This window comes from Labrus mixtus, chromosome 3, assembly GCF_963584025.1.
Source record: "Labrus mixtus chromosome 3, fLabMix1.1, whole genome shotgun sequence".
Classification (NCBI taxonomy): Eukaryota; Metazoa; Chordata; class Actinopteri; order Labriformes; family Labridae; genus Labrus; species Labrus mixtus.
Genome location: NC_083614.1, coordinates 9,419,599 through 9,443,294, shown reverse-complemented (window position 1 = coordinate 9,443,294; position 23,696 = coordinate 9,419,599). Strand labels below are relative to the sequence as shown.

The following is a 23,696-nucleotide window of genomic DNA, read 5'->3' as shown; positions in this document are numbered from 1 at the left end:
GGTCCAAACGCCTCAGAAGCCATCATGGCCAATGTGAGCCTGATTTCGCTGCAGTCTCGGGCGCAACTCAGCCTGCCGCCTCGCGTGTCTAAACACACATCAGTGTCGGAGCTGTCGACAGAATTGACACTGTTTTCTATCTGGATGATCTCCAGGGTTTGCCCGATAGGCGTAGCCTGATAGTCGACCATATGAAGAGCACGCGGAATGTTCCTTCCTCCTCCAGCAGCTGATGTGAGATGTTCTGCTTTTGCCATGGCACGAGGTCTCTTTCCATGGGGGGTCTTCAAAAAGCCTCTGTACGTCCAGGTAAGCTTCTGGGAAATCCTTCACCGCTCTGAGGTAGAGTCTAAATGGCAATATGCACACCGGCTCCGGTGCGCCTATAGGCTATCTACCGGTAACATCCGAGCGTATAGTAGACATACATCGTATTTGTTCGATTGAAGGCAACCAGGCAATGCATGTAATGGTTTGCACGTTGTCAGTAGATGATGTCATTTGCAGGTGTTACTGGTTGGGGTTCGTTAGACTGAATTATAAAGTCACTTGATGCTCGACGGATCAACCATCCTCCCCGTTGCTGTAGCAACCATGTCCATGATACATCTGGCTGCTACAGCTGATACATTCAAAAGAGGCTGTTTCTAAAGGCTGCAAAAGTTATTATCACCTTACATAACGTAGGGCATTTACCTTATTATAGGCTAACTCTATATTATATTGCAATTCCATGTTCACTGCATGAACCTCAGAATGAGAAATGTATGCTTTGCTTTGCTCTGCCATTGTTCTTAAAAGGAAACATTGCCAAACTTTCTTGACATGCAAATTCATTTTGTAATCATGAACGTGTGATAGATATTGCATAAAGGCCTGTGTTTGAAGCTGCCCCATGTTCAACCCGGTGTGGGAAGCTGTTGAAGAACGTTATGTAACAGTTGGCTGTGACTGAATTTAGGTGAAGTCTACAGTGGCCTTCCCCATAAGTAAAATTAAACTCTGCAAGGAAATCCCCTCAAGGACATGTGGAGGTCTCAGGAACCCAAATTAAGTATACACATCCGCTGGCTGAGCGGAGATCTAGAAATGTGTCCCTAAACAAATAGTCTTGTAATTGTACCTCGGCCACAGACATTTGCTTCACTAATTGTGGTTTAACAAACGTCTCATCTCGGCTGCTCTGTGTTTCCTGTGCTTGCTCTTGCATGTAAGACACAAAGAAACTGTCCAGTGCATTGAATGGAGGGAGAAACAGGCCATCTCAAGGGACAGCCACTAGCATCGCTTTCTAGGTCACCTCAGCCTTCCAGTGACAACTTAAAGTATTAGAAGTGTCATTCACTGATCCTTGGAGAGAAGCTATTTCCTCTAAACCACAAACTTTAGTCTGGATCAAGAGAAACATGTTTTTTTTATTATTATATTCAATTATGAATATTACGATTAAAAAAAAGTATGCCTGATTTTGTGGTTTTTCCAATTATCGTTTCCTTCATGCAGTGAGAAAGATTATTTTGTCAAAACACAATTTAAAGTCAAAGTATGATAGATGTCATAGTGATAGTAAAAACATCTTGACAGCAATTGAATCTCACATTTTTCATTATTTTTCATTTTTTCATACCTTTAAAGTTGTACTGTATTGTTGAATTAAGGTTACATATTATGCAAAATGCACTTTACCATGTTTGTCTAACACTTATATCAGACAGCTCATTTACATTTAAAGGTACAGACACAGAAACAGCCTGTTCTGAGCAGGGCTGAAATAGAGGGGTTTATAGTCATGAGCAAATACAGGATCAGAGTGGATTTAGAACAAGAAACTTCACACACATGTTTTAGCTCTGAGAAAGGAATATAATATGTGACCTTTAATATTTACATTTCTGTACTTTTCTGTAAACTACATTAAATCAAAAAATATATATTTTCTCTCTAAAAAGGATTTCATCAACTTCTTTTTAATCCGCTCACTTTGTTATCCCTCCTGTCTGGATCCTTGCTTGTTGTGTACGTTGCTTTGGACAAAAGCATCTTCTTAATTAAATTGTAACATTGTATCATTAGCAGAAGATTTACCCTATTCTTCATGGGTGAGGACACAGCATCTTTACCTTGAATTCATGTTGCCATATAATCTGCAGTTTGAAAGTTTGTCCTTTCACAGCTGCTGTTACATACTGCACAAGTTGTCACAATACCAGAACTTTAAACATAGACATACCAAAGGATATATATAAGGATACCAGTAAATACAAATACATTTATATCTGTTTTGATTCCACTGAAATACAAAATGGAAGTCCAAGTCACTGAATATTGAGTACATTTGAAAAATAATATGAATGTTTTTTTTTCTTTAATCACCAAACTCCTGCACAAACATGCACACATATGTTGGCAACATGGCAACAGTGTTCCCTCTCTTTCTCTGCATGGCTGGTTGAAATGTGGGAAGGGGTTTCCCCTGACATGAAGATGCAGTCCCTGCAGGAATAAATGAAGCCTTTGGTTATTTAGTCTGTGTCATCTGGTGTTTGAAAACCATGTACTTGATGTTTTATTGTTCAAATGAAAGCATCAAGACGCACAATACATCAGCTGATAAAGTCATGTTCACATGTGGGTATGTCGCAGTATTGAGTCAGCATGAAAATGTGAGCTTTGTATGTGTATGAGGGGGTGGAGGGGGAGGGAAGGAGGAGGTGCGTGTGTGTGTGTGTGTGTGTGTGTGTGTGTGGTGAGGGGGGTTGCCTGCTGTCTGGACAGTGATGAGTCAGATCTTTGTAGTGTCTGTGCACAGAGTGTGGCATCCTTTTTTCAGCTCAGTCTGTGACAAGTGGAGAGGCATGCTAAGCTTCTTGTGGAGCAGAACTCTTAAAGGTGGTCTTTTCTGTTAACCGTTAACTGGATCACTGACTAACACATGACCTTCTGAAAATATTTTGTCAACGTCAAGGCCAGTCTGCCCTTGAAATCTTCCCAAGTTGCTCATTCACACGTGTGACATGTCCCTTAAGGCCCTGACACACCAAGGAGACTGTCGGCCGTCAGTCCGTGGTCGTCACCTTAGTTTTTGCGGTGTGTCCGGCTCCGTCACCGGTCGGCTCCAGTTGGCCTTCTTATGGCCAAGTCCACATGTTGAATCGGCGTGAGCCGCCGCCGATGCAGTTGGGGGTAAGAATCTCTCTGATTGGCTGTTCAGCTAAGCGAAACAGGAAAGCTAGTGCACGAGAGGAAATACAGAAGCGAACTTCTATTCTTGTTCCACTAAAAAAAGACCAAGGGCTGACAACGCCAGTGCCATTTTCAACTTTTTATCAGACATTATTCTCCATTAGAAGTACTTTTTGCCTTTAGATAGGACAGCTGAGAGTGACAGGAAATGTTGGGAGGAGAGATGACATGCAGCACAGGGCTTAGGTCGAATTTGAACCCGCGTTGGCTGGGAAGAAGACTATGGCTTCTGTACATGGGGTGCAAGTCATAACCACTAGGCACCCGTCACACAAAGGAGTAGCTAGTTTGTCAGCATGAGCGTTGACCAATAACTTCAACTAGGGAGGTAGTGACTATATTGGCCCAGTTTAATAAGGAGGTGATATATGATGGTCATTTGTCTGTTAGGGCTGAATGCCTGTCATGCCAGACTAACCTTTTAATACGTGCTGCGATAATAAGTAGAGTACCTGTCACCAGTGATAAATCGTAGGGCAGAATGATGAACTGAATCAAGTGGTTTATTGTGAAGGCAGGGCATGTCTATCGATGATGTCTCCATAATCCAGGAGAGATAAGGAGAGGGCTTCAATCATCTGCTTCCATTCCAGCAGAGGATAAGATGAACTCAGTTTCTGTGCAAGTATGCAACGTTTTACTGATCGAGAGTTTGCAAATAAAACATTTAAATGTTAAATAAGATTCCAGAAACCCTCTCAATGCTTTAACCTTCCCAAGTAGTAATGTGCTAAGATATGTCCCCAGTGTCTTTGGCTTTAGTGAAGAGCTTGTAATCTGTCTTGTTTGCTTTCAGGACTAGTTTTTTAATTGTTAAAAATGAATTTGATTTACAGAAAATATAATCAGTATCTCCCGTCATTCACTCCTCGAGCCCTCTCTCATTTTATGGTGTGTCTACATTCACGTCTTTCTCGGCTCTGCAATGCAGCCCATTAACCAGCGCTCTCTGAGGGATAGCTTTATGACCATACATAATGGATGAATAGTTTGCAGGCTGCACAAACCAAATGTCACGACAGGCTTTTGATCAGCTCTGATCTCTCTGCCTCAACAGTTCAATGTTAGGTAGCCTGTGCATACTTGAATGGTTTAATACACAGGCTTCTAAACAGAGCTGTGTGTGGGTTGAGAGGAAGTTCAACCAGATGTAGACCGACTATTTCTTTCTGCCCACCTCAGCTCATGGCCACAGTTCCCCATCATTCTCTAATTAAAAGCTGTCACAGCAGCCACAATCAATATGGCCTCATTAGCCATGTTTGTGTAACTCTTCCCCTTCACAAGGGGTCAATACATAACCCCAGAGATAGAAATGAAACGGCCTGAGTAGAAATGAAAGCCACAGAGTATCGATTACAAAAAGGCTAACCATACATTTGTTTCCCAGCAGAGTGTTATTTCCATGATACTTATGCTGTTGATGCATTTCACCTACGGGAAAAATCAATGGGAACTATATGCAGCACTTACTTGTGTGGTCACTGATGTTAAAGTTGTAGTCAGTCGACATGGTCAGATTTGTAAATAAACCAAACAGTAAACACAGCAGCAGAAATCATATTGAAACAGCAATGGTTAAATCATTGGTAATAACAAAGCGACACAGTGTTTTGAAGATGAATTGTTTGTACAGGCATCTGTCGTTTCATTAAACAGCAAGATCAGCGGACAGACAGTAATTCAAAGAGCAATGAGACGACTGTAAGACAACATGTTAGATTTTTGTTGGCTCCGTCTGTAAACTAGAAAACACAAAGGAGGTCTGAGCAGATTGGAATTTAAGCAGCCATCATGAGGAAAGGGATCAGGAGTATTTGAGACATATGGTGGTCTAATGTCAAATCAATCTAAAACATTCACTCTCAGTTTGAGTTTCAAGCTTGGGATTTGTTTTATCAGGGGACCTCTTCTAATTCAGTAATCATCCCTAACATCAGTGTCTGGTGCAGCACATTCACACTGGATAAGCAAAGTCTATAAGTTACTCAAACTTACTGACATTTCTGACAAATGTTGAGGTGCAGTGACTCTATAGTGCATCTCGTGTTTTGCAGGTGAAAGTGCCTTAATGTAAGCATGCAGCAGCTGTTAGCACTCTGAGGCATTTGATTTTGAGCCTGTTGAAAGATAGAAGATGTTGCTTACTGCATGCTGCAAAGTATGTCATCCATCTTATTACTCTTCGACATCCGCTTCTTCTAATGGATTTTAGTTTTCCCTCTCTGCGAATGGGTTTCCCTTCTGTGTAGGGAGATGGGCCAGCTGAACTTGCTCCCAAAATGCTGTAAAAATCTTTGTCTACAATGTCCAATGCAGCCCCACTAAGAGAGGCAGAGAAAGTCAGACCGTCTAAAAAATTACCAGCCCAAATACTGAGCTGCAGGTTTGGACAGCTGATCCGTTCAGATTTTTATAAAGACGTATGAGAAACTCCAAGAAAGTTACTCATATATTTGGATAAATAAGGGCGTGGCTGAGTTGACTGACAGGCAGGCGTGTAGTAGCTATTTGCCAGAAAGCTTAAGGCCCTTTACCCCTTTCAATTCAATTCAATTCAATTCAAAAAACGTTATTTGTCCCCGGGGGGCAATTCAAAGGCACACAGAGCAGTAAATTAACAACAATGCAAGTAGACGAAACATTTTAACCTAAATATAAAGTGTCAATTTAAATACAACTTAAAGCTTAAACTTAACTTAAAAATACAAAATATAAAAGAGTAGATATAAGTGGACAGTGATCGGACTAACAGATGTAAACAGATGTAACCATAACTATATAACCAGAACTATGTGCAGTAGTGACCAGATGTAAACAGAACTATATGCAGTAAACCAGATGTAAACAGAACTATATGCAGTAAACCAGATGTAAACAGAACTATGTGCAGTAAACCAGATGTAAACAGAACTATGTGCAGTAAACCAGATGTAAACAGAACTATATGCAGTTTGCCTCTTGCTATGTTGATCAAAAGCTAGGTTGAGATATCATCTCGCTCAACATAACACATTTTCAAAGGGATAATATGGGACATTTTCTTTTAAGCATTAAGTTGTTAATTAGGCCAGAAATTTGCCAAATTTCTCAAGCTTTTAAATTCTGCAGAGGATCCCTCTCAGAATGAGGAATTCTGAGGCATGAAAAACACGACTGTGTCTTCATTTGTTAAATGCAGCACTGGTGACAATGGCAGAGAAATATACTCCTGTGTGTTTTCCTCTAAAGAACATTAAAAGCTTCTGCATGCAGAGAAATGAGATTACAGGGTGACACAAAGAGTGTCTGAAAGCTTGATTTCCGCATTATCTCTGAGGTCCATGGCAGAAAATGGAGGGATGATCCAGTTAGAGACAGATACAAATGGCAAAAACAAATGTAATCTCTGGAAAATAGACTTCACATCCAGTGCTTCAAAGTTAGCTTTTTTATTGAGTGTGTGATCAAAGAGTAGAGTGACTGTCCTTTCACTAAAAAGTTTGAGCGGACATATCCCAGTAGATGATGGAGCGTAGAGTGCTACAAAGTGGATGAAGAAGCAGGGGAGAGAGACAGAGAGACTTGTGCCAAGAAAGACAATTGAAAGTGAAAAGGGCAGCTAGTGTAAGCAAGGGGAGAGGAAGCAAGGGAAGGCCGGAGAGTGTAAGGCAGTCCATCACTGTCAGGGCTCAGTGCAAAAATCATTAGCTGGGAAGTAGGGCTGCTAAAAAGTCTTTTATTTTTCACTAATGTCCTCCAGTTGGAGAAATGCCATTTTGGAGGAGGCCCACTGTATCCATCAGCTGGGAAAATAGAAAGAAAATCTGTAGAAAGTCCAGCGCTGCTCTAAATGTTTCAATGTCGTTGAACTTGTTCTACACCACAGACAACGTTCACTGTTAATTAGTGAGCACCCATTAAGAAGCAATTAGATCATTGGTGGACTCAGAGACAGCTCAGTTTGGAGCTAATTTGTTTTGAGCACAGACTGTAAATAAACATGGACGAAGCCTGACTTACATCACCTATTGGTTTCTGAAGGGCTCTCTTGGAAGTCCATGGTGGCTGCCTTATTGGAAATGAGGACTTTAAAATTTCATTCAACCCAGTGACAGGCAAACAGCTGGAGCCGAGGCGGGCCTTAAGTCTCCTGACATACTGCTACAACTCAGCTGCTTACAGTACAGTCAGTTCTGTCAAGCCCCTAATTATGAATAACTTGTATCCTTCATAAAATCAATCTAGGTGAGCATTGGGGTTTATTTTTTAATTCAATTTGGGTTTAAAGTAAGGTGAGGGGGTGGTCAGTATTTTTAGATGTGATGGATATGGCATGTCATTTGCAAATCTATCCATCCAAACATCCATCCGCCCATCCAAACATCGTTTGTTCATTGTTAACCAGATAAATTAAAAGATCACTTAATGTTGAATTTGTAACTTATTGTCCTGTCTTACTTTTTTATTTGTAGATTTAAACTATTTGATAAAAACTGCCCTACATGAAACATGTCGCTGTTTGAAATAACCTTGACCTGAGGCCTTTGTTCTTTTACTTACTTGATGAATTGTGTGTTTGTTGCGTGACTCTCATATCTCAATGCTCTCTGGTATATAACAGGAAGATCAATAAATAAATAAAAATAATATTTTATTTATGTTAATAATAATTATAACTAAGATCCTCTGCAGTAAGAATGTGTGGACAACAGGAACGTGAGGAATACAAAGGAGAAATCCTTCCTGCATATGATCCCATATGCTCTTTTGTAAAGCATCTCGAGGTAACACTTATGAACTGGTGCTGCACAAATAATAATTGACTGATTGATTGATTGATACATAGAGTTTGTATTTCACCCATTTGGCCAATAAAATGAAGCTCCAGCAAGCTATCAGCATACTTAAGATTTCCCTGTGTTAATTTGGAGGCGTCCATAACGTTAGCTTGCATAGCTACAGTCTAGTAGTGCTGCGATTAGATTCAGAAGAGATGGCTTGCTAGAAACCCAAATACTGTGTGAAACACGCAGAACACCAGGAACACAGAGAAACTGTATAACCAATAGCTCAACAATTATTTATTGAAGTCATTTCGACATTGGGAGTTGGTGAGGACAAAAAGAGGAGGGAGGATATTAAACATGGATTTGTTGTTGGGTGGCCAGAGACTAGACTCCAAATGTTGTTCCATGTGTGCTGGATTTGTTGAAAGACAACTTTGTGCACTGTCGTGTATGGTTAAGCATTTTGCAACCTATGTTTTAAGCAATGATGTAAAAGTAATGTTTTACTTGGTTACACACTCAAAAAGATTTCAAAGTGCATGGCACATCAAATTTGGTGCACCAATAATTTGACTGTCCTGTATTGTGCACGTCCCAAGTTTCAACATTTCACGGAAAGATATTAATCTAAAAAATAATCAAACTTTGTGTTCATAGCAAGACTGTCCTCTAAACATAAAATAAAGCACTGGTATAATGGCCTTAGGCAACAATCATGATCCTCATCTCATCAATCTCTATAATATTAGGTCATCGACAATTCCCTTGTCTCAGGCTGGTCTCAAATCAGCTCAGGCATTTTTAATGCACTGAAACATCATCAGATAGCAGAGTGCATTGTAAATGATTTATTGATGAAGAATCAGATGCTATTAAGGACCCTGATAATGCTAATAAATGTGAATATATGAGCTTATTGAATCTTCAGCGCTGTTTCCATGTACATGTCGAGCATCTATTCATTTTTTTTTTAAGTGCTAACAAGCTTTGGTAAATGTTTCCAACAGGCCAGATTCTCCTACCTACACATGAAGTACCTGTTCTTTTCCTGGCTGGCAGTGTTTGTGGGGAGCTGGATCGTCTATGTGGAGTACTCGTCCTACACAGAGCTTTGTCGTGGGCACGACTGCAAAAACTCAATAGTGAGTATATTCCCTGCGACTCATGTCTGCAATCCTCAGTTCTCTCTGTTTGTATTCCAGTTCCCTTTAATGTGATGAACCAATATGTTTCATTGAATTTTTCAGTGTGACAAATACAAAAAAGGTGTCATCGATGGCTCGGCCTGCAGCAGCCTGTGTGAGAAAGACACTCTTTACCTGGGGAAGTGCTACACGGCCAAGGCCAACAGTCAGGTCAGCCTCTTTTCAATCAAATACACTCACCTTGTTTCTGATCCTGCTCTACCTCACGCTTACTTACTGTGTTTATTTTAGGTTTACTCTGGGATCTGGGGAGATCTGGAGGGAGTCATTAAGTGCCAGATGGAGGAGGCTCCTCAGTATGATTTGGGGAGTGAGATTGAGCACAGGAAGGAGGCTGCGACCTTCAACAAGCCCACGGAGGGAACGTCTGTGGAGAAGTTCAGAGAGATGATCCTCAGCCACTTAAAGGTCATTAAACACTTGATAATTAGAGATGAATCATATTCAATTTGATAACAGATGCAGATATATTCTGGCTCATTGTGGCACATTGCAAATGCAGATCCCAGTATATGTACATATGTTTCTTACCGATATGCAGAGACAACTCTTACAGTGATGACCACCGAAGGAGCTGTCGACATAAAATACATTCCTTTAAATAAATATTCAGTGGGCAGAATAGCACAGCTTCAATACACTCTACATCTACATCTGAAAGATGACAGAAGATTTTCAGTTTTGTGGATGTATGCTGCCACCTACTGTAATAAAGGGAGGAGTGAAAAGTCAACAAGCTGCTCTGCTTGAAGTAATTGTGACAAATCATCTTCAAACTTCTGCACATCATCTTGAGAGACATGCATGTTTGGAGGTGATGTATATATTAAACAGAAAGTTCTAATCATTTGGACCATACTAATTGTGTACTAATATTATGATATATAATCCTAGATTAACTTCAAAGTCTTATTTGTCACCAACCTTAAGCTAAGCACTGAAGCCATGTGTGTCCATGAGAGATGGTTTAGAAAATGGTAAATGGACTTGAGCTTGTATAGCACTTTTCTAGTCTCCTGACTACTCAAAGTGCTTTTACACCACAGATCAAATCTACACATTCACACCCTGATGGTCGTGGTTGCTATGTAATGTGACAAGCAGTATTAGCTAATCCATTCATACACATTCATAAGCTGCCACTGAAGCAGCGGGAGCGACTGAGGGGTAATTGTTTTGCCCAAGGACACTTCAGTCATGTGGCTGCAGGAGCTGGGAATTGAATCCCCGACCATCAGGTAGAGAGACGACCGACTCTACCAACTGACGCTCCAAATTTATCACAGCCGCATCAACATTTCCCATCATACGTTGACTGGAAATGCCATTAAACAAACTTTAAGGTTTATCTTCAAACTTTAATTGAGTGGTGTTTACAATGTGTTTGCATTGGTTTGTTTAGGCTGGACAGTCACGTCCTTTACATCACCAAGTTTGCAATGAACCCTTGTAATACCCACAGGAAAGTCCACAGAAAATGCAGACTCATGGAAAGCCTTGGTAATGATTTGACAGTGAGACAGCACTGACGCACTAACCAGGGGCGCACTTCAAAGTCTGTGAATGTGGAGATGGGGACAGCGCACATGTCTTCAAAATGTTTTCTCTTTCTCTGCAGGCTAAAGCGGGGGATCAGGCCAACCTCGCAGACCTGGCGACCCAAGTATTATCTATAACCGATGCCAATAAGGACGGTCACATCTCCCTGCCTGAGGCCCGCTCCACATGGGCTCTGCTGCAGCTCAATGAATTCCTGTTAGCTTTAGTCCTGCAGGACAGAGAGCACACACCCAAGTTACTGGGCTTCTGTGGAGACCTGTATGTGATGGAGAAGGTGCCATATTCTCCACTGTACGGGATCAGTCTACCCTGGATCATGGAGGTGTGGATTCCTGCCGGTCTGCGCCGCAGCATGGACCAGTGGTTCACCCCGTCCTGGCCACACAAGGCCAAGATCTCCATCGGACTGCTGGAGCTGGTCGAAGACATTTTCCATGGCACCTTTGGCAGCTTCGTCATGTGCGATGTGAGCGCAAATAGCTTTGGATACAATGATCGTCATGACCTGAAGGTGATGGACGCACGGTACATTGTCCCTGAAGCCACCTTCCAAGAAATCATCAGGCAGCAGCGCTGTGATGTGGACGAGGATTGCCTCTATGGGTCAGACTGCCTCACGTCTTGTGACCTCACCAAGCACCGCTGCACACCTGAGGTCACCAGGCCGAACTTAGCCAAAGCATGCGAGGCACTGAAGGACTATATTCTGAGAGGCGCTCCGTCTGATGTGAGGGAGGAGCTGGAGAAGCAGCTCTACGCGTGCATCGCACTGAAAGGGTCAACGGAACAGATGGAGATCGAGCATTCACTGATTCTGAACAATCTCAAGACTTTGTTATGGAAGAAAATCTCTCACACTAAAGACTCGTAAAGATAAGGCATTACACAAAGGCACAGGAAGGATTCCTCCCCCTTAAGAGTTTGTTTTTTTATTACGTGGCCTCTCTCCTCCGTGTGGAAACAGAAGTCATTCCATATTTATCTCAACATGTATAACAGTTTATCTCGCAAGAATGTCATTTTCATATGTAATCATGTAATAAGAGAGGTTTGTTTTTAAGTTTTCTTTATAGAATGAAGTCAAATGAGCAAGTGCAATTTTTTGTGAAACGATGAATAAAAAACATTTTATCTGAAGAACATGTCAGCCTGAGCGGTGTTTAACCTTCTACAGCGACATGTGTGGTGTTCAAATCAGATTTACAGGAACACGTTTTCAAACTAAAGGTGGAGATTCAAGCTCTCTTTAATGATCCAGATCGTTCGGCTCAGCTCAGTTACAAAAGCTGGCTCATCAGTGACCGATACATCACTAAGTACCAACATAAGAAGGAGGCTTTGTGAAGTAAGAAGCATTACGGCCACATTAAGGGGAAAATAATCAGAGATTTGAGATTAAAGTCATACTGATATATTTACAAGAAGAAACTTGTAAATTGAAGAGAATCTTTCCTCTGTTGCAGAGAGAGCTCGGCACGGTTCCACCAGTCACAAAGCAAGAACCATTAGCATCGGCAGCTTTTGGGATGAACAAGCACACCATTTGGAGATATTTTCCCTACACAAAGAAGCTGATTGGCAAATCAGCATCATCAGGTATCAGGACCTTGGAAAGATATTGAAACAAACCGGGGCTTTTCCAGAGAAAGAACCTCACTGACTTGGAGGAAAGTTTCTCTTTTGCGGAGGAGGAAACAGCTTTGTTCCCCTTTCATCATTTTCTCGCAGGCGGATGGCTTCTCTTCCGATACAAGCTTGAAGAATAATAATTCTAACCTTTGACTTTAAGTTTAAGAAATATATTCTTGTTAATTTACGACTTATATCTCGATGTTAGATTTCTTGTCTTTATTTTGGCTCAACACTCCGTTTTAGTTAAGAAAACGTCTTTAGTCCAGATGTTTGTAACTGTATATCTACCGTCTTTCACATAACAGACAAAACCATGGAATTAGATGTTTTGACCATTTCAGAAGAAAAAGACAACAACTTTCAAGTACTGCATTATCGAGAAATATAGATATTATTTTTTTAATCTGAGTTAAAAAAATCTATATACGCATCAAGATCAGTGCTGCTCATCATTGATACATCCCAAACTGTGATAAAAAAGAAACTCCCCACACATTTAGCCTACAAGAAATATTTTTCTCTAAAAATGATCTTAGGCATAATGAACATAACGTGGGGTTGTAAGGGTTAACTGAGAATGGATTTGTATTAAATGTTCATGAACAGGACGGAGAGGGTGAAAAGATGTTTGTGAAAGTTCATTATACAAATATAATTTTAAACGTGTATGACTTTTTGATCTCTTAAGCTAGCAAGCGGGAATTTAGGGAAAATTTGTTTGAAAAAAAAAAAAAAAGATACGCATTTTGTTTATTTACTGACAATATCAACTCGTCTAGCATCAAGTGACTTAAGTTCAGTTTGTTTTTCAATTAATTAAATCTTTCACATTATGAACATAGTTAAAAGTAAACTAATATTTAAATAAAATTATACATGGAAGTTTATCATTTTGACTTTCAGTCCACCAACAGTTTGAGGGGATTTTCTAACAGAGCCACAAAAGATCAAACGTGTCAAATTAAACCTCGATCACCTTTTCTTCTAGCAGCGACTACTTCAAATGACCCAACAGTGGAGAGCCAAATGAAAGCTTTGTGTTTAGGTAAACAACTATGCATGACCTAAGTGTATTTTATGACACGCAAAAGGGCCAATGAGCCACTGAAAAAAGGGTCAGTGCAGTATGACAAAGCACACAAGAGGGTCAGTTTGTTTTTTGATAGATTTATTAGAACAAACGATTCTGCACCAGGGAACAGAGCCGACCATCTTAATCTGAATTCTCCTGTTCCTGAGCCCGGAGGAAGCTGGCCTTCTTCTGGGCGACGCGGTCTTTCCTCTGTTCCAGAGAGAGCTTGGCACGGTTCCACCTGAGTCACACAGCAAGAACAATTAGCATTAGCACATCAGTTTGTCAGATGTTTCAAGTTATTTTGTACCTTCCAGGTGCCTCAAACAGCCCCGATCTGCATTCCTAAACACACTACTCAGTAATATGCTCCTCACATAGAGCTGCACTAACACCCTCAGTCAACAATCGCTGCAGCTTTTAACACTTAATTTGACCCTGGAACTATCAAAGCCCTTTCTAAAGAACGTTTCTCACCTCTTCTTCTTGATTTCTTTTTGGGGCTTCTTTTCATGGACTGGGTTCTCTCGGATGGAAGCATGAGCCTTCTGGTACATACCCTCAATCTGAAAGAAAGAACATACAGTCAACCTCATGTCGGATTTTTATTTCAATTCACCAGCTGGATTATGAAAATTGCTATTACCCAATACAGCATTTTGGCTGATATATTTATAAGATCCAGTTATGAATACAAAAATTTTAGTGTACTTTATAAAGAAAATAATTTCTAGACATTTCCCTTTTACCATCTGCTCATCCTACATCATGATCTAAGACCCTCAGTGGATGTATCATGAGGCATTTGATGTAACTATTCCTGAGATGCAGTTTTCATAATGTTAGGACGAGCGGCTCTTTTTTATTTTTAAAGGGACTATGTACAATATTAAACATAAATGTTGCCATTTGATGCATGGTACCAGAGTCATCTTAGAGCTAGTTTACATCTGCAGCCCCTCTGCAACCGAGAGTGTTAAACCCCATTCATCTCCTGTTCCAACAGTCGTGTAACTTGATTCATTAATAGACTTTGAATCCAGAATCATTTTGAATCAAAAATATATTCTTAAACGAATGGTGAGACACCCAAAGATTCCCAGACATTATGTAATGTACAGGACACAATGCTTTGGGTGAAATGTAGACATCACTCCGCTTGTCCTGAAGAGATCTCAACTTAAAATGAAACAACACTTTGAAGCCCCGTCTGCTTTACATTTAAAACATCCAAACAGCTGGGTGGTGGTTCAGTTTGTTCTATGAAATATTCTTCTCTAGATTTTAAGAAAACAGTCTGTAACACCTTTAGTCACACCTGTGCACAATGTGATTGTTGTACACAAAGGCATAGCAGCTCACGAATTCAGTGAATACCATACCGTTATCTCAAATTGTACCCAGTACTCAGTATTGTATTAGTATGAAAAACTGTCAGGCTCACAAACCATCAAACACACATCTCAAAACTTGAAGAGTATCTAACTGCTGTGTCTTGAAGCATCTACAACTCAAACCGGATAGAAGGTGGGATGTAACTTTGTGTAAGCTGTGATAAAGCTTTTTAATTGGACAAATAAGTAAATCAGCAAATACCCGAGTGCAGGATGAGTCAGACATTTGAAACTTTTTACAAGAGAAAATAAATGTGCATGAAAAAAATACTTGAAGCTTTTTTTATATTTGTCAGATTAATTAACATTTAACACAGGAAGGCTGCTGTAAAACTTTCAAAATAAAGATAAAATGTCATAGGGACTTTAGGTGTATGTAGAATTTGGTTGCTAATGTTCACATTAAAATATGTAGATTAATTAAAAATGGACTAAACCCATGTTATATACACTTTATTGTTGATTAATTTTATTGTGTGAAGTATTTCCAACAGTTATCAAAGCCAGAGAAGTCCGTAATTCTATAGTTGTAAAGGTCTATGTCTTGTTGGCGGCCGCCATGATGAGCTGCTATGACAGACACAAAATGTTTATTGTTGCCAATGAAACACCGGATGTTACGTCAAAGACCGCTACATAAGGAAATGGGAGCTGCTGCTGAAAGCTGCACGTGCGGCTGTGATAAACACATGTAAATTATACTCAAACATCGTCGGTAAACACAATCTCTTCCACAGAGTTCGTTTATTCACCTCGGAGAGGGGCGGGCGAGTAGCAGAGAGAATGACTCATGATTCCCTGCGAGCCTTGTCATCTTTTGTTATCGTTTTGATTGAGAGCCCCCGGGCGGCGTATTTTAAATACTGTGCGTTTAAATTGTAAATTGATTAAAACAAATAAATTGTATTTATCAAGGCATTATTTGATTCACTTAATCAAAGATGATTGTAATTTAAACTGTAATGTTCAAAGGAGCCAATACTCAGTTTAGCCCTCGTTATGGCTGAATTCCAGCTGATTAAGTTACTCAAGATTTATTTTAAATAGTTCAGGATGTATAATAATTCAACAGCAATCATTTAACAAGTTTATATTCATGATAGTGTTTCCTTTCTGAGTGAACTGATGCAGCACCATCGCTGAGGATGTCTCATCACCTCAGGAGCTTCCACTCTTAGAAAAATCCTGAAGTTTTCTTGGTGAGCTTTCCATGCAGCTTCCTGATATTGTATCCCACCAGGTTGATGTGCAATGCAGCAGAATATTATCAGGAGAATTCACCTCGAGTGAGTGGGAGGGGGTCGTGAAGTTTATTTCCTGCGATCGGTGGACGACCATAGATTCTCTGCACGCGATCAGTATGATCACCGTTCAATGTAACTAAACTCCTGCATTATATTTTCCAGTCAACAGCACGTTCTTCTCGCCTCTCTTTTAATCGTGATTCTGTCAAACTACACATCGCATTGACATAAAGAAAGTAGAGACTGCAAATGTGAACACAGATTTCGGAATCCTAAATGTCGCCTGTGAGATTCGACACCTGACGGTCTGAATGTCATCACTCATGATCCAACACGTCCACACACGGGCAGATCTCAAAATGTATCATTTATATGAGCTCTAGAGTTCCCTGGCCACATCTGTTGGAAGACGATGTCTGATCAGTACAATAAACATGTGGTTAAATAGGACTTACCGAATCAGCGGTAACGCCATTCTTGATGAAACGGGAGAATTGCTTCTTGTAGGCGTCCTCGTCCTCCTCCATCAAGTAGCTCATGTACTCTGACACGTTGGTGCCCATGATGTGCTTGCGGTGGACCTCAGCGTTGAACTCCTTGCTCTCTGGATCGTAACCAGGGAAGCGCTTGGTGCTGTGGACAAAAGAGAAGAAAAGGTCAATTAAGGACAGGTTACGTGGAGTATGTCACAGAGTAATACACCTCCAGGTAAGTGCCGAGGCCGGATTCATTTCACATAGCATTGGAATTTTCAACTCACTTGGCAACGGACCAAAACGACAATTTCAGTCTTTATAGCAATGCTGCGTGTAGTTCTACATATCTACGGTATAAACGACGAGAACATACTGATTTAAGAAAACAGCAAATTTGTCTTTTAGCGTTCAAACATGCAGCTCAAAATGTTACGGTGTTTTCACAAGTTGTGTGTGTGAGAATGGGGCTTTTTGATGTAAGCACACAGAGATGTTGTCAATGTCTTTTTGAGCTTATGATTCTGTAATTGGTCTGTTGTGTTTGTAGCTATTCTTTGTATTATGTTTTTAAATGTGAAGGTGCTGCTGTCTTTGACAGGACAGTCTGTCAAGATTTTTGATTCTTTAACCTGTGTTTCAAACACGTTTCACAGTTGCAGTCAATACTCATCCAAGTGTAAATAAACAATGGCAGACTCCCACATTCTGTTTGTGCTGCCATTTATTGAATTGAACGCTTCTCCAGTAAAGTGTAGATTTACTGCACCGTCACTTTCATCAGCAGATGTGCCAAATACTGAATCCACCTACACACAAGGCAGCCGTAACTACTGTATGTTTACATGCCAACGATGTACAAAAAGATAAGAATGAGAATGTTTCATTATGGAGGTCACACCGCAAAATACTGGCCTGGCATGTATACAAGTGTTTCTAGTATTTTTTGTGGATTCACATGCATGTTTGTTATCAAACCGTGTTGTCTCTTCAAGTACAATCTATTTTCACTTTGTGGAGTTTGCTCTCCTACTAGCGACAGCACGATAGTTTAGCTCTCAGTCTGCAGTTAAAGTTAAGTATGAACACAGCCAGCAAGTCAAGCTGTCCACTTGTTTTCATTAAGCAAGGAGTCTTTCAATTTAAAGAGAATAGCTGTTGTAATGCTGCAGCTAATGAGGATCCCAATAAACTAAACTAAATCTCCACAAGTTGCACATACTGAACATCATACCAGGTCACAATCATGCATTCTTTAAATGCATGATTAATAAAGACAACTCTTCAAAAGTGACCCAGCCAGCCTGGTCTGCATGCTTGATCAGTGACCCTATTTGACCTCCTCCACAGTTCAGGTGTCCATGACCTGCAGATCGATGAAGAACATGGTGTTGCAGTAGCCTGTAATTAATAGGTCTACTACTACTGCTAAGTCCCTCTGCAGAGAGTGAAAACATGGCAGCTTGTTGTGCCGTGTAGACCAGCCATACGAAAAGAAACAAACAAGTCTTTTGAAATACATCTTAAATGGCCTTTCACACTGAAATGGATCATAGTGTTAATATTTCAAACACTATTTTGTCTTCTGATCACTCTCAGCCTGTCTGCTCTCATGAAGGTTACAGCTGGTGGTTGCGTGTGACATCACTCAGTAGCTTCATGTTAGTAACGTTACATCCTACTATTGTCTGGTTTTTTGGGGGTTGCAAACTGAAACAGCTGCTTTGTGCATTGGAATCAATGCAGGCAGCATTAGGTTGTTGTCTATTGCAGTGGTTCTCAACCGTTTTGAGTCACGCCCCCCCCCCCAACAATAAAAGCTTTGTCGTTGGTTTCACATTAACAGAGAAGCTGCATATTCATAATGTCACATGCTGTGTGTGTACGTGGCGCTCACGCAATAACAAACAAATTCACAGACTGAGTCACCACTATGAACGTACAAAGACTTCGTTACTGGGCCTCTCTACCTGCTTTCTGTATGTCTCTTCATTTGTGAACTGTCCACGTCAGGCAAAAATGCCCAAAACATCTTTAAAACAAAAAGAAAATTCCAACAAAATACAAAAAACAAAACACCTCTCTTACGCAACTCACACCACACGGAGCACATCAGATCCGACATTACCTGTGTGGGATGGACAGACCTCCGTCCACGGCCCCCTTCAGAGCACCGAACACCTTGTTGCCTGTGGTGGTTCTTGCAAGTCCAGCATCCAGGTAGCAGGTGAAGGCACCGGGCTGACCATCGATGCTCTCAACGTTGAACTCGTCGCCTGTGACCTCGACCTGGCCTTCGTACACCTTGTCCAGGCCAAACTTGTTCAGCAGCTGCAGACAAGACAACACTCAAAATCAGCAACCAAGAAGTGCACTCAACGTCACCTCCTCCGCTTTCACAGTGTCCCGACTCACTTCACCTTCAAGTCTATACTTACTCTGCGAGCCAGCAGCAGACCAGTGCAGTAGGCTGCTGCGTAGTTCGTCAGACCCACGGAGATACCGTATTTTGGCAGCTCGTGTGAGTATGCGGCACACACAATCATGTCACCCTCGATCTTGGCATAAGCGATCTGCAACACAACCAGAGAGAGAGAGAGTCATGAATTCACAGCACAATCATGTTTACATGGACGTCAAGAACAACAACCGTCTGTTCTACCGAATACATCACGACTACTATTACATCCATTACAAAGCAGCTCTAATGTATGTGCTGCAGCAGTGGAGGAGTTGAATTACATATCCAGCAAGTGAGAATACCTAACATCTCGATTGGACGTTGAACAATTTAATTTATATTGAATTGTCTGAGCTACATGCCAGCAGGTATGTAGGTCTCTTACACTATCATAACTCACTGATGGGAGCAATGGAGCCCACCCCTCTTACCTTTGGAATAAAACAGATTCATCTAAACGTTGCTCACCTGGCAGACGATGTCCCTGTTGGAGAATCGGACGATCATCCGGTACTTCGGTGTGTTGTACTTGTTCTTATCTTGAACAACCAGGCGCTTACGAGCAAAGAAGTCAGTCTTGCCCTCTGGAAAGATCAAACACATCGATTACCTCAAGATATAATAATCAACACAGCTAAATGGTAGCAACGGGACGACTGTCACAGGTGGTCTTACCCCTCCTCCTCCTGAATTTGACCTGATACCTCTTGAAGTAGGCCTTGTTCTTCACCACTTTAACAAAACCCTGCAGGAAGACATGCACAGGGTCAGCATCAGAGACTACGCGGTTAATAACAGTGGCTGACTTCAGGTGAGTTTCCTGCGCTGCAGTGTGGAGCTGTCACTGTCACGGGGGTGACGCTGGACCCGGCTAACACCAGCTAGCTCATCAAATGGAAACGAACGACAAGAGTTAGCATTCTGCTACACAGGGTTTACGATCAGCTAACAGGCTAATGGTAAGTGAAATTAAAAGGAAAATCAGGGGATCCTAACTAAGGCAAAACACACGTAACATGCAAATGAAGAAATCAGAGCAGAGCCCTCTCCAGGCAAGAGGAAGCAGTGAGTTTGTGAAGGCAGCCATTAGGCCACGTTTGACCGGACCCCGGGTGAGCATTAGCTGGAGTTAATCTAACTTCATCTGAACACCAGCAGCATGTTTTCACACGTTTGACACACCGCAGCACACAATGTATGTCGTAGGTATAAATGGAGGCGCATATTGGGGTGAATTACAAACCATTTTGCAGTCTTTTTGTCTCCTTATGAAGGAGCCCGGAGCCAAAGACTGGGGCTTGACTCCGCTGCACTGGAAAAAGGAAGTTCCTCGTGCGCATGCTCCGTAAATAGCGTGTCACAGGATGAGCATCCGAGACGCCATGCTGCAGAGGATTCACCACTCTGCCCCCTATCGAGCTGGGGCGGACATTTATATTAAAAAAAATACTACTTCTATTCATTTTTAACCAGGAAAGGCTCGAATTGAGAATCATATCTGACCATGATACCCTTTAGTAGTCATATTGCCATTTCACATCAACATCCGCTGCATGGTTTTAGAATGTTTGACACCGCAAAACATCCAGCCACAAAGGCCTAGAAAATGGATTGCATTCATTAGCATCAACCTGTCTCAATAAAAGGACACATTTCCTTTTTTATCTCATTAAGACAAATATATTCAGTGTTTTTATTCCCTCATACTGTCTAATCATTTTCCACGTGTCTTTACTTTATACTTTATTTCAGACCCATAGGTCCATGTCATCACTACAGTTTACAGTTTGTCAGCCAAAAATGGGAGGAGAAACCTTCACATTAATTACGTCATTCAGTCTAAACTGGTCACCATGATGTATTTTAGCTTATTCAATGGGTGGATTTGATTGGATATAAGGTCAAAGGTCGCTTTTCATGGTTTATTTTTCTCACACAACAACAGGCAATTCCTGAGGAGACTGAAGGGTGCTGCCGGCCTGGGCTCCTCAGTCCTCACATCAGGTGTGTGCAGTTGGTAGTGTCCTCTCATCCTGCACAGTTTGGTACCACAGCTGTTCTGCTGCAGACAGGAAATGACCGCAGCATGTGGGGAAGTCAGCGAAGAGGGTTACCGGCGTCAGTCTACCCATCAGTGACATTTACACCAGCAGGTGCAGGAGCAGGGGCGCGGCAAGGTAATGTGGGACAACTCCTGGCATAATTGCTCAAACCACACCCCCATTATGCGAAAGACAATTATTAGCTTTAATAACTTGAACTTTGTCTGAACAGATGGCTCTGTACCCTCTGCTAAACTCTTAAAGCTACCTAAACACTCTCTTGACACATGTAAGAAAATGATCACAGTTATTCTGTTTAAAGACCACAAAGCTACTTAAAAAGTGGAATAAAAGAAAAATATAAAATATATTGCAGTTTAAATAAATATTAATGAATTAAGCTATATGCTAAAATCACATTTCTACCAGTGAAGGACATAGCTTGCATTGCTCTTACTGCAATATGTATATTTTATATGATTTGTACAGTATATAGCTCCTACGTTTTTATTTTCTTCTTACATGATGAGATTTACAGGGTAGTATATACACTGATTTGATTTATTTTCTGTAAAAATCACAATATATATATGATTTACAAAATTAAAAATAACACCTTTCTGTCATTGGGATTGTCTTTAAGCATGTTTATTTATTTAATCAGTCCCAATGAATTGATGATCTTTCAACCCTATCAGATTTTAAAATCCTATTTCAAGCATTGCATAAAAAGAGAGAGGGGGCCGTTTAGCGATACAGAGGTGGCCTTGAATGTCTTTTTTGCAATAAAAATAAAATCAGAAAATAGAAATCAAACAGATATCTTTATATCATGTGAAGACAGTCTTCTCTTATGGCGATGGCATTATGATTTAAAATGAGGAAAAAACAATTGATTTCATATTTTTAGGGCCCCTGTACGACGCTACTCCTCCACAGGGGTGGGTCAAGGTTTTTTTGACTGGGGCTCTGACTTATGCAGGGTGGCATATATGTGCACACACATGATTGAATTTCATTTATTTACCTTTTTTTAATTTCCACTATCTACTTCTAAGTAACAAAAAATCATGGTGACATATAAATCGTCATAGCTTTATTTTAGAACTCAAAAATATGATGTCCAAAGTCAAAAATAATTGCATGCAAACTGTCCAGGAGTTTGAAGGATTGAAATAGATGTGCAAGGAAACATTTACAACTTAAAATACTAGAAGATTAGAAAAGATGTTTCTACTAGCAGCCTGTTGAAACACAGTCCACATTGTGGATTTTAACATTAGTCCCACCTCTGACAAGGCACATAGATAATCAGAGTTATGGATTTTTGGGGTGGCCACCCCTCTGGACACACCTCTGCTCCTGCAGCATTAAGGACCCACCTTTTTAACAAAGCCTTCTGCTTGTGCTTTTAGTTTTGTTAGTTGCTTAGTTGATTAAATTTGTTTTTATTTCTATTTTATTTTTCTTCCTGTAGCACTTTCAGATTTTTTTATGCAAAAATGTGAAGTGTGTTACAAATTAAATGTAGTATTATTATTATTATTATTATTTCAGCAACAAGGCAATACATAGAGCTTCACACACAACACCAAAAGCATCATGACAAAGAGAAACAGAAACATTCAAATAGAAAATGTAGAATTAAAAAATCACTAAAACATGCAACTAATAATCACAGAAACAATGAACTCTGAAAATGTGTCTGTCATTAAAAGTGAAAGATTCCTATAGGTAATCAGCTCCAAAGAACCACTGTGCACCAAAGAATCAGGAGCTCTGAAGTCACTGACCACAGAGTCTCACCGTCCTGTCAGACACAGATTCACCTGCTGGTCTGGCCTAACAGAAATTAAGTTTAACAATCCACCTCAGATCGTCTTCCAGAGGATTTAGGCTCACAGTGTGTTCTGTCTGTGTTGAGTCACAGCTCACAGGCTGGCTCAGACATCCAGATACCCACAGAGTGTTAAGTAACTAATAGCATGGGAGTGTATCTGGGTAAATGGGTGTGACAGAAAGCAATGCTAGTCACAGTTAGTGAGTAATGTAGTCAAGTTTATATTTGGTGCACCTGCCACATCATGATACTGGCCTTTAACTCACCCAGAAGCTGATGGAACAAAGATCAGCAAACTCACAATATGTTCACAAAAAAAAATATTTTCACTTTTAACTTTCCAAAGTTTATAAGTTAAAAATATATATATTTAACAGTAATTTACCTACTAATTATTTCTCATTTTATTCTTTATGGGCATGAATGTGATTTCTTTGCAAACTACGTCATGACAGAGAATGATTACATCACTGTGTGTATTTAGCGAACCTTTGATTTTCATCTGGCAAAATGAGATGTCTACGGAAGAGGATTAGGACCAGGCATGAGAAATACATTTTGAGATGGGGACCATTATTTTCTTTCATAATGCATTTTGAGAAAGACGTCAAAATGCTGAGAATAAAATTTAAATGTAATTGCAGGAATACACTTTAAATTTCAGATTTTCTGGACATTAAGACTTTATTCTCGTCATTTCTACTTTATTTTGTCAATCTAACATCTTTTAGGTCAAAATTTCATCTTTATTCTCAACATTT

At 40.5% G+C, this 23,696-nt stretch overlaps 2 protein-coding genes across 3 annotated transcripts; one reads left to right on the top strand and one right to left on the bottom strand.

The window, feature by feature from the left end:
- On the top strand, positions 1-11,936 carry LOC132958060 (divergent protein kinase domain 1A-like). 2 transcript variants are annotated; one of them, XM_061030668.1, is made up of 5 exons: positions 1-299; positions 9,020-9,154; positions 9,260-9,367; positions 9,449-9,625; positions 10,836-11,936. In XM_061030668.1, the coding sequence occupies exons 1-5, from the start codon at positions 240-242 to the stop codon at positions 11,646-11,648; spliced, it is 1,293 nt and encodes a 430-aa protein (XP_060886651.1). In that variant the 5' UTR covers positions 1-239; the 3' UTR covers positions 11,649-11,936. The 2 variants fall into 2 exon arrangements, with proteins under 2 accessions (XP_060886651.1, XP_060886644.1); XM_061030661.1 differs by having other exon boundaries at positions 1-309; positions 10,836-11,935.
- Positions 11,937-13,560: 1,624 nt separating this feature from the next.
- LOC132958050 (large ribosomal subunit protein uL18A) lies at positions 13,561-20,451 on the bottom strand. Its single transcript, XM_061030650.1, has 8 exons — positions 20,297-20,451; positions 19,729-19,798; positions 19,522-19,637; positions 19,031-19,165; positions 18,721-18,923; positions 16,575-16,752; positions 13,959-14,047; positions 13,561-13,722 (listed from the first exon to the last, which is right to left on the bottom strand). The coding sequence occupies exons 1-8, from the start codon at positions 20,297-20,299 to the stop codon at positions 13,623-13,625; spliced, it is 894 nt and encodes a 297-aa protein (XP_060886633.1). The 5' UTR covers positions 20,300-20,451; the 3' UTR covers positions 13,561-13,622.
- Positions 20,452-23,696: the final 3,245 nt, after the last annotated feature.

What these genes read in the sequence shown, in the direction of transcription:
- LOC132958050 (XM_061030650.1), bottom strand. An exon ending in GTCTGCTGCTGGCTCGCAGA is followed by an intron (nt 18,924 to 19,030) that starts GTAAGTATAGAC and finishes TCTTGTCTGCAG; the next exon opens with CTGCTGAACAAGTTTGGCCT. An exon ending in GGTCTGTCCATCCCACACAG is followed by an intron (nt 16,753 to 18,720) that starts GTAATGTCGGAT and finishes TTTTGTCCACAG; the next exon opens with CACCAAGCGCTTCCCTGGTT.
- LOC132958060 (XM_061030661.1), top strand. Translation starts at nt 208, where the DNA reads ATGTTCCTTCCTCCTCCAGCAGCTGATGTGAGATGTTCTGCTTTTGCC. An exon ending in AAAAGCCTCTGTACGTCCAG is followed by an intron (nt 310 to 9,019) that starts GTAAGCTTCTGG and finishes TGTTTCCAACAG; the next exon opens with GCCAGATTCTCCTACCTACA. An exon ending in TGATCCTCAGCCACTTAAAG is followed by an intron (nt 9,626 to 10,835) that starts GTCATTAAACAC and finishes CTTTCTCTGCAG; the next exon opens with GCTAAAGCGGGGGATCAGGC.